Consider the following 11,257-nt stretch of genomic DNA (forward strand, 5'->3'; position numbering starts at 1 on the left):
AAAGATCACGTGTGTATATGTGTGTATATATGCATATATGTATATGAGTATGTATATGTATAAATATATGTATATATGTGTATATATGCATATATGTATATGAGTATATATATATGTATAAGTCCATGTATGTGTATATATATATACATATATAAGTATATATATATATCTGTATAAGTATATGTATATACATATACATATATGTATATACATGTATGTATGTGCATATATACATATACATATATGGGTATATATATGTATATGTGTAAAAATATGTATATATGTATGTGTATGTGTATATATACATATATGGATATATATGTATAAGTATATATATCTGTATATATACATGTATATACATATATGTATATGTATATGAGTATGTATATGTGTAAAAATACCTATATATGTTTATATAAATATATAAATATATGTATGTGTATGTATGTATGTATATATATACATTGGTTTTCAACTCCCGGGATTTGGTTTTACGCCTAATTTGGGCGTAAAACCAAATATACCAAAAAAGCTATTGTAATGTAATCCGAATTACATCAGAATTTGCAAATACACTAAAAAAAAACAATGAATTTCATAAAGTAAAGTATTTGGTTTTACATGTAAAACCAAATACACTCAAACAAACACAGTGATGAGTAGAAAAATATTATGTAAAAGTATCTAAATAGTCACCAAATTATTCTTGTATTTATATTTAAGTCACGAAATTATAAAAATTTATAATTGGATCATCCAACTTTAAAATTACATTCAGTTGGGGTTTTGGTGCTCACATTATTAATAACATGCTGATGTGGCAGTATGTCACAATTTTTTTAGTCAATATTTTTCATGTCACTAACAATGTCATGTGAAATGCCACATTATGCAACATTGTCATGCCAAGTCGATAAAAAATGAGTGACATATTCTACCAACTTAATGAGAAATTTGTGACATGGATCTCCACATCAGCTAATTGTTAATAGTGTATGTGTTAATTATCAAAATAACTATATAACCGTAATCTTTAAATTAGATGATACAATTGAAATCTTTATAATTTGGTGATTCAAATAGAAACATTCAAATAATTTGGTGGTTATTTAAATAAAAACGCAAACCAAATTGCCAGCCACCTGAGGGGGGAAAAAAATCCAAGCACCCCAAAGTACATAGAAAACTAAAGTAGGTAAATTTTGAGGAACTATCCATTAGGCACATCTCATTTTTATGCACTAAACCCACTTCCACCGTAAAGTTAAAAAATTATTGTGTGCGCGTGGGGGGTGAGTGTGTGAATCTGGTGTCCACTGACCACTATGTAAAAACATACTTTTTTGCGTTCAAAACCAGCCACAGCATATGGGAAGCAAATTTGACATTTGCCAAGCCAAAAAGGACTGCATATACAAAGGGGCTGTTTGGTTGTCTGTAAGTAAAATTACATGTAAGTGAAATTACGATAGTAAGTAAAAAATCTTTGCAGTTTCTATTTACGTCATCATTTGTTTGGTTTCTGACATCTGAAAATCTTGCGATTACTTTTTAATTTGTTTTGGTTTGATGTAAGTTAGAAGATATGGTCAGTATAGTAAGTAGAGGGGGTAAGATTACCCCCAATATACTGTATTATTATTAATTATTTAATGCATTTTAAAAATAATTTAAACTAAAATAATTAATTTAATTTAATTTAATTTAATTTAATTTTTAAACTAATTAAATGATTTAATAAAGTATTTATTACATTTAAAAATAATAATCAAAAACTCAAATAACTAAGCCAAATAATAATAAGAAACTTAAATAATTAAACACTAACTCTAAATAATTAATTTAGTTCTCCCCATCTACTCTTAACACTAATGTAAATTAATTAATTAATTAATTTAATAATAATTTTATTAAATTAAAAATATATAAAATTCTTTAATTTTATATAAAAAAAATATTTTTTTAATTAAAATTAAATACAAATTGGTATATTTTAAATAAAAATAAATAAATTTAATAAAATATAAATAAGTATAAGTTTAATTATACTAACAATTGATTATATGTAAGTTTTCATTTTCTTTTAATGCATAAATTGGAGAGTGAAGAATGGTGATTTTTAAGCAGAATGTTTTTCTGCATTTCAACTTCACAGAGAAAATTCTCATGTAAGTTGAAAATCTCAGACTATCTATGACCTAAAAAGCTGATTTACATGTAAAACCCGATTTCACGAGAACCAAAACAGCCTTTTTACATGTAAAACCAGGTTCACATTACATTCTTACTAGTTTAGTTCAGGGTGAACCAAACAGCCCCAAAATGAAAATTTAAAGTTCTGTATCATATAATATAATTATGAAAATTCACAGGGGGTTATCTATAATTCAGCAGCAGCAGAAGAAGAAAACCCTAACTTTCTTTGATGGCATTTATTTAATATAAAATAAAAACAAAAATAGACTAGTTGAGAAGAAGAAGAAGAAGAAGAACAAGGAAAGAAAAACTCCATCATCGGCAAAGGAGAAGAGAAGCGGGGGGACATGGGGGCGGGGAGAGAGATGTCGATATCCCTCGATGCTGTCCGCGATAAGAACGTCATGCAGCTCAAGAAGCTCAACACTGCGCTTTTCCCCGTCCGCTACAACGATAAGTACTATTCCGATGCCCTCTCCTCCGGCGACTTCACTAAGCTCGGTTTGATTCCCAAACCCTTACATTTTTCTGTAATTTTATGTGTTTATTTATCGATTATTCATTTTTTTGTTGATCTTTTTGGGATTTCTGAAATGAAAGGAGAAATCTTTGTGTGTTTTTACAGCTTATTATAGTGACATATGCGTTGGATCAATTGCTTGTCGTCTTGAGAAGAATGAAGGGGGTTCAATCCGTGCGTATATCATGACATTGGGAGTTCTTGCTCCGTATCGCGGATTGGGAATCGGTGAGTTTTGAATCCTTTTTGGTTGCACTGTTATTTATGCAATATCTGTTGATTAGTGTGATTTATTATTGGTATTGGGTGAAGATTATACTCCGCTGTGCTCATCTTGTAGAAAATTCATGTAGATTAATCTCATTTTATTTTTTCAATTATTGCTGTTGTAATTGTTCTTGGTGGAAAAGTATGATTTATTGTGTTAGTTTGAGCATTGCAAAAATCTTGTATTTTGCACTTTATTGCATGTGCCTAACTTGATTTTATATATCTGCTTTTGTTGTTTGCTTTTAATAGTTTCTCTTTTGACATCAATCATTATACTTTGAGCTTTGGCATATTAAGGTTTTCATCAGGTTTTGTTCATAGGTGCTACAATGAAGTCAAGCAGGAAATTGAGTACTTGAACAGATACTTGTTGTTCTGAGCTTTCTTGGTTACTTATTGTCCTTGCAAATAACTTTGTTGCTTGTTTAATAGCATAGCCTTTCATGAATAGTTCCCCTTGTTATAAGCACTTAAGATAATTGAATCATTTGTAACCGCCGTTTCGGAGATTCGCTCACCTATCCTGTTTTTCTCCTTAGAAGTTTGCTTGATAGAACATATCAGCATTATAAGTGCTTGATCTCATCTTTCCTTGGGCGTTGGCCTTGTACAGGACAAATCTGTTTATAATTCGTCTTTGAATTTGTTTTTACATTCAAGCACATGATATCTTGTCTCTTGCTTTGTTCTTAGTAGTCACCTTCTCACTTTGCTTGTGTGAAAACTGAGCTTTCATGCATTTAGAACTTTCGCTATCAAATTTGTTATTGAAGTAACCTGTATTTTGATAGGCTTAATTATTTTTGATATCTTACACCTCTCTAAGTGCTTCAATTTGACCTAAATAGTGTATTATTTCTTTGTAGTTTTTTCGCCACAAGGAAAATTTACCTTGGCTATGACATAAAACTTCCAATTTTTGTTATGAGATATTCAAACTACAATTATTGAGTGAAATGATCTTTTGTGGAATCAAACATGTCCATCTGTTTAACACCAGTTATGGATTTTTTTTTTTTATTGATTTTGTACAGGATCATTTTCTATTTGTTGAACAATATAGTTTTGATTTGCAGGATCCACTTATTATTCTGGCAGGCTCTTTTGTTTTCCAGATACATAATCCATATATGGCATCACGACAATCTCACCTTTGAACACTTATCAATTGTTCATAGTTAATTTCTCATTACATTTTTGGCACACGATGTTTTGATAGTATGGCCTTATTTTTTGTGTTCTTTGTGATGGGTTTCTCCTATAATATAGTGTTGTAACAACACTTGTTTGATTGTGAAGCTTGCTTTTCATGATATGCTTAGCTATGACATAAGCTGAATAAAAGAATCTGTGGCTTTGGTAAAGTCAAACTTCTACCTTCTTGAGCAGATATTCTCTCATTCTCCTTCCTGTCTTTTTTTTTTAAAATTTTTAATTTACTTTTGACCAATTACCCCTTCCCCTTGAATTTGTGACTTGGTAAATTGTATGACATGTTGACGTCTGCCAAAGGTTAGTGATTAGTTCGTGAGACCAAACCAGAATACAATGATTCTGCCTGATCTAACAATTTGAACCTAGATTTCTATACTAAGTTATAACTTTACTGAATAACTAAACAAAAAAGTTTAATTCAACTTAAACATCGGATATTCATTTGTTCCAGTATTTGCTTAACCTTTTATGTAAACAGTTACTATTTTACCCTTGCTTAAACTCTTATAACTTGTATATTGTGATGTATAAGTTCATTGTTGAAATTTGAACTCTGTTTATGAAAACTCTCACCGCTAGTGTGTGATTGTATCACTTGCATCTTTTGCTTCATTAAAAACTACTGCCAATGGAACAATGGGAATGTGTACCTGTGATCTCTGATAGTCATTGGTTCTTGCTTCCTGACAGGATCCAAGTTGTTGAATCATGTGTTGGATCTGTCCGCCAAGCAGAATATCTCCGAGATATACCTGCATGTGCAGACAAATAACGATGATGCCATCGCATTCTACAAGAAGTTTGGTTTTGAAATCACTGACACAATTCAGAATTATTATGCAAACATTACCCCACCAGATTGCTATGTTCTCAGTAAGTTCACTGGCCAAGCTCCTTCAAAGAAATAGTCTTGTCATCAGTTTCCTCCTCAGGAACCTTCTGTTTTAACCTGTGATTCTACCCTTGTTTCTGAGGCAATTTAGACTTCAAATTCATACTGGAGATCTAAGACACTTTCTTCCTGCGAATGATAGTTGTATTATTTGCAAGCATCATGCTAGAAGTTCTCAGTTTCCACATTGTTCCTTTGCATATTGAGCCCTTTTAATGAGGTACAAGAAGCAAAAATAGAATGATTTTTCTCCTGCTTAGGTGAATAGGTGGCCATTGTTTTGTGATGTCCCATTCTTCTTCTTCTTCTTGTTGTTTTCCTTTAAATGCATCCAATTATTATTATTGTTATTATTATTATTATTATTATTATTATTATTATTATTATTTTATTTTTATTTTATTTTATAATCTAGGTTTTATAATATGGTTACATGTATAATAGTTAAAAAAAACCCACTCCGGTCATCTTCGGACAAAAATTATGCCTCATCTATCTCTTTGCTCTTCATTTGGTTTTAGGGTGGGGTGTTTGGATAGAGGGATTGATGGATATATTAAATCTTTTAACCTCAGTTCAAAAGAGAAACATTATTTTAGCAAAAATTGGTTGCTGGTATTAGAAAGTCTCAGTTCTGGCATTAGCTTAATTCTCTCTGTAAGCAACGTCATGTTTACCTTTTGAAAAACTTATTTTGATTTAGTGTTAATTTTTTTTTTGGGTAAATCACTGAAATTTGATCAAATATTATTTTAGTCACTAAATTTTGATTTGTTTTGAAATGATCACTAAAATTATTAATCATTTAAATGGTGGGTCACTTGATGGATTAGCATCTTCATTAGCTGACGTGGAGGCCATAGATCATTCTTTGACTGTGTGCTGACTAAGTTTTTTTTGATTTTCACGTTAGCTAATGAAGATGCTAATCCATCGGGTTACCTGCTACTAAAATGATTAGTTATTTTAGTGAGCATTTCGAAACAAATTAAAACTCAATGACGAAAAAATTGACCATTGATTTTAACTTTGAGATTGATATGTTCATCATTAAACAATAATTACTTGTCTTTTAATGAAGTGCTGTAGTATAAGTTTATATTCATTTTATTAAAAGAAAAATACTCAACATTGATTTTCAAATTTATTTTAATTAATCTGTGTACTAAGAACATAGCATATCTATATGGAGTTTTGTAAATGTTATGTAGCTGGTCAAGGTAAAAGAATCGTGACATGATTTGTTAACACAAAACAGAGTTAAAAAGAAATATATATTTCGGCAAGTAACTCCACACGGGTAAAAACCCTTAGGATTGAAAATTAAGTATAAATAAATAAATTGGAAGAGAAATGGCACGGATAAAATGATAATTTCATAGCTAAAAATAGATAAGTTTTACAAAAACGACAAACACATGTTAATATCTCTTCAACGGATGAGGTATTGCGGCGAACATACCCTCATTTAGTGGGTGCATGTGTGTGTGGGGGGCAACATCATCATCAGTGAATAAAATTAAACTTTTACAACTCCGCTCATCATTCAAAAAATCCATATTAGTGTCTCTAATTACTTAAACTAAGTTTTGGTACAATCACTTAAACCAAGTTTTGGTAAGAGTTTGTATCCTATTCCTCTCCTAATTCAAATTCAGAGATTGAGTAAAACTTGAGTTAAAAAAAAAAAAAACTGATAGTTTTAGAAAATGAAACAAATGATAATATTATTTTAGATTAAAAATTTAAATCATATAAATTAAAAAATTAGAAAAGCACAATACCCAAAGAACTCACAAAGGAGCCTATGAGAGGAGCTTCTTTGGATGTATAATCCAAAGAGAAGATAGATGATGTAAAACTTGTGGTTTCCAAATCAAAAGGTTTAATGGGGAGTTGCTGCAGATGCCCTGAAGATTAACATAACCACACTGGGTCCTCTATTCCTGCCATTATCTGAACAATTGCTCTTCATTGCTATACTATTAGGGAAAAGGTTTCTGAAGATGAAAGTCAAACAATATCTGACAGATTTCAAGCTGGCTTTTGAAAGACTTCCACATTCATGCAGGAGGGAAGGCAGTGTTGGATGAGATGGAGTAGTTCTTTTGGGGTTGTCTGACTAGCACATGGAGCCACCGAGGATGACACTTTTTAGATTTTGCAGCGCGCAACTACAATTACAATTGAGAAACACAATATTAGAAATTGAATTTAGTCTTGTTCGTAATTGCAGCCGATTATAATTTATTAAAATAATATAAAATGTTTGTTTTTAATCTGTTTCTAGTAAAAAAGGACTAAAACCGGATAAAAAAATAATATTTTATGAAAGTATTATTAAATATTATAAAATGTTCGTTTTTAATTTGTTTCTATTAAAAAGGGACTAAAAACGGATAAAAAACTAATATTTTATTGAAGTATTATTAAATATTATAAAAAGTCTATTTTTAAGTCGTTTCTAATAAAAAAAAGACTAGAAGCGGATTTAAAAAATTATATTTTATCAAAATATTATTAAATATTACTAAATGTAAAAGTTCATATTTATGAAAGTATTATTAAATATTATAAATTGTCCATTTCTAATCCGTTGCCAATAGAAGAAGTATTATTAAATATTATAAAATATTTGTTTCGAATCCGTTTATAATAGAAAGGGACTAGAAACATATTTAAAAAATAATAGTTTATAAAATTATTATTAAATATTATAAAAGGTCTCTTTCTAATCCGTTTCCAATGGAAATGGACCAGAAACAAATTAAAAAATTAATATTTTATCCAAGTATTATTAAATATTATAAAATGTTCGTTGCCAATCCATTTCTACTAGAAAGGGACTAGAAATGGATTAAAAAAAATTCACATTTTATGAAAATATTATTAGATTGTTGTAGCATATTCTCATGTTAACAAATTCTCATTCTCCCATGTCTCATCACCGTTATCATCAAACATTAAGTAATTTCTCCAAACACTAATTACTACACCAATTTTTTTAAGCTTTATTTTGGTAGAATACCTTGTTTAGTCCCTGTATTTTATTCAATATGCCCCTTTAGTCCCTATCTTTTAAATTGTCCTCAATAAATCTCCATATTGTCAAAATCGGGCAAATAAGGTCCAGCCCCTCACGACCGTTCCTTTGTCCATCAAATATTAATAAAAAATTATTTTTTATACTGTGGCTTCTTTTTTGGTTTAAACGGGTTTGGATCCATGATCTGAACCCGATAACCCTCTTATACTCATGTCCTCTTTCTCCATTCATCAGCGTCCCTCCAACTGGCAATAGTCCACCATTCATCGACGAAGTCCGGCTGACCATCGCCGTCAAAGTGGAAAAATAATTAACTTTGCTTCAGCCCTTCACCCTAGCAAACCTCTCCTCCATGATGTAAAGCTCCATCGCTACCTCTCCGATGAAGTGCCATGGCCCCAGACTGGCCAAATCAAGGTGTCTCCAACAAAGTGCATCCAACCAGAACTTTTGCATTACAATATGTAACTAGCTCTAGCAAGACAAGACATTAATTAAACACAGGTAATTTTTTTGGGTGGATACTTAACTTTTCCTGTGTTGCAACTTGAGCACTTAATTTCAATTTGTAACAAAGTGAGCACATTACTTCAATTTTGTTTCAATGGGAGGGCATAAGGGTTGTTCCGGCATGGGTTTACTGATGTGTACACTGGTTTGTTGACATAGACGTTGCCTTTCCACATCAACTTCCCATGTTGACTTTTCAAGTAGGCTACTTATCCACGTGTCCTTCCCTCCATGACATGTAAGGGCCAGCTTGGAAAACCCTATTTCTTTTTCTCTCCCCCTAGAGCTCCTCCCCCATTCTTCATCCTCTGCCCTAATCTTTGTTGCTGAATCTGCCCTCTCCAAATCCACCGCCAATAACCCTAATCTCATCAGCGTCGGTGTGAAAACAATGAGCATTGATAAGGGAAATGAAGGGGATTTGGAGGAAATGATAAGGAATTCAAAGGGGAAGGGTTTGGTGTTGACTGTGGGGGATTTGAAGGGATTGGTGGAGGATGAGGGGAGCAGTAGTAGCAGCCTTATGGGGGTGGTGATGAAGGTGGTGGCTAATTGGAAGGCGGTGGCTAGGGTTTAGGTCATGGGGTGGTCGGTGACGTATGAGATGTATATGAAGTTGTTATCATTGTATCCTTCTCTTAATAAAGCTTGGAACTTGCAACTACTTTCCATTACTTTACAAAAGAATGGGATTGGGAGCTTCAACACTAGACCTCAAAGGTGAGTTAATTTCTCTCCTTTTTTCCCCTTGTTTGATCACTTCTTGTTTGTGTGTAGAGATTGAATAATTATGGTTGTGCATGGGTATGAAAGATGGAGTGCTATCCTTGACTGGAGCTCATTGGTGGATTGGCAAAAATTAGGATAGAGGATGAAGAATGGAGGAGGAACTCTCCGGGGAAAGAAGAAGAATTTCCAGCTGGTGCTTATGTGGCTTGGAGGGAAGGACACATGGATAAGTAGCCTACCTGGAAAGCCCACGTGGGTAGTTGACATGGAAAGGCAACGTCCATGTCAACAAACCGGCATACACATCAGCAAACCCATGCCGGAACAGCCCTTGTGCCCTCACATTGAAACAAAATTGAAGTAATGTGCTCACTTTGTTACAAATTGATATTAAGTGCTCAAGTTGCAACACGGGCAAAGTTAAGTACCCACCCAACAAAATTACCCACTAGAACACATAATCTGCATGAGAACATAGCATCATCTTATATATCATTCAACTTCAAATTCCAATGAATGATCAAAATATCACATCAAACATTTTGTTTTGCACACATATATAATCCCTGACAACAATAGTAATTAAAAACATATTGGTTTGAATACATCATAAACCCCAAAAAACAAAACCATTAATAAAATCTTCATCTTTTGTAGATCAGAATTTTTTGGCTACAGTAGTTGTCACACTTTGTTGTGTTGATAAGTCTTCCAGCTCCAATGAAGTACTAATCTACTGGCTTCATTAACCAACTTGATTTTTCTCCACAAAATTCATCATATTCCTTTTTACCTGGAGATTATAATGAATGATTAGATTAATAAGAAAAGGTAAAAACTTATTAAAATAGTTACAAAGTGAGCAATAAGATTACAATCAATTGAGATGCAATGATGAATGAAGAAAAATATGCATTTTCCTTTCCAATGATAAGTCCACCACTGTTAGCACTCTGCAAAATATATTGCAAGTTTACTTTAGCCTTATCAAACTAGTACAGATCATGAAATAGTTTGAAAGGGCATTCTTTGTTTTTTACTGTCAATATTGTTGTTGAACCAGAACTTGCAACAGTTGGTCTTTTCTTCCTTTTGATTGCCTCTGTGTTTTGCCCTATTGTGTTCTGGCTTGATGTTTTTTCCATGTTAGAACCTGCAACCTATTTTTACAAAACATTTTATATCAAGGCCAACAAATTAAATTGGAGATAATGAAGAAATACTCATAGGGTCTTACCATTTTGTTAGACCTCTTTGGCATGTGGTCTTGTTATGGCCTTCAGCATGGTAATAACCACATTTAAAAATTATGCCTTTCCTTGATAATTTTGTTTTTCCTTTGCTTTTTACCCTTGTAGTGGCTTTCTCCTCCTTTTCTTGGCTGGTAAACTGGGCATTTTTTTTTATCAAAGGTGGTTGAAGTGGTCTTTCTTCACTTATAGGCCAGAAAGCTCTACCTTTTACTAGATTAATAACAAAGGCATATGCCTTCAAATATGTATCTTTTTTGGAACCAGTGTGCCACATAATGAACTAGATCCAGCCCTCAAAAAGCAATAGTTGCCATTGCATGTTGGCAGGGAATTCTTGTCTTGCCCCATTTGCCACAAGAACAAATTTTCTCTGCTAAGATGACCACATATGCTTGTCTCTCATGCACCATTAGATCGTCCCAAAATACATCAAAATTTTCATCTCCCATTCCACTCAACCAGCCACTTTGCACTTCTTTGCCTTTCTATCTCAATTTTAGCAACAATGTTAGGGCCATATTCTCCATTCCACTTGTTAGCATAGTCTCTCTTCACTACAATTCTCTGCATCACATATTGCCTAATGTCCTCGAGCATAGAAATTATTGGTTTGTTCCTGCTATCCA

The 11,257-nt window shown here is 32.4% G+C and overlaps 1 protein-coding gene across 1 annotated transcript; it reads left to right on the top strand.

Annotated features, from left to right (window-relative positions):
• Window positions 1-2,461: 2,461 nt before the first annotated feature.
• On the top strand, window positions 2,462-5,399 carry LOC120256243 (probable N-acetyltransferase san). The gene is made up of 3 exons (XM_039263970.1): window positions 2,462-2,697; window positions 2,822-2,944; window positions 4,892-5,399. Exons 1-3 carry the CDS (start codon window positions 2,544-2,546, stop codon window positions 5,107-5,109), a joined length of 495 nt encoding a protein of 164 aa, XP_039119904.1. The 5' UTR covers window positions 2,462-2,543; the 3' UTR covers window positions 5,110-5,399.
• The last annotated feature ends 5,858 nt before the right edge of the window (window positions 5,400-11,257 follow it).

Source organism: Dioscorea cayenensis, unplaced genomic scaffold (genome assembly GCF_009730915.1).
Source record: "Dioscorea cayenensis subsp. rotundata cultivar TDr96_F1 unplaced genomic scaffold, TDr96_F1_v2_PseudoChromosome.rev07_lg8_w22 25.fasta BLBR01001349.1, whole genome shotgun sequence".
NCBI lineage: Eukaryota > Viridiplantae > Streptophyta > Magnoliopsida > Dioscoreales > Dioscoreaceae > Dioscorea > Dioscorea cayenensis.

Bases quoted from the DNA above. Each gene is read 5' to 3' on its own strand.
- LOC120256243 (XM_039263970.1), top strand. From the start codon at position 2,544: ATGGGGGCGGGGAGAGAGATGTCGATATCCCTCGATGCTGTCCGCGAT. The intron at 2,698-2,821 runs GTTTGATTCCCA...GTGTTTTTACAG, and splicing joins CGGCGACTTCACTAAGCTCG to CTTATTATAGTGACATATGC. The intron at 2,945-4,891 runs GTGAGTTTTGAA...GCTTCCTGACAG, and splicing joins GTATCGCGGATTGGGAATCG to GATCCAAGTTGTTGAATCAT.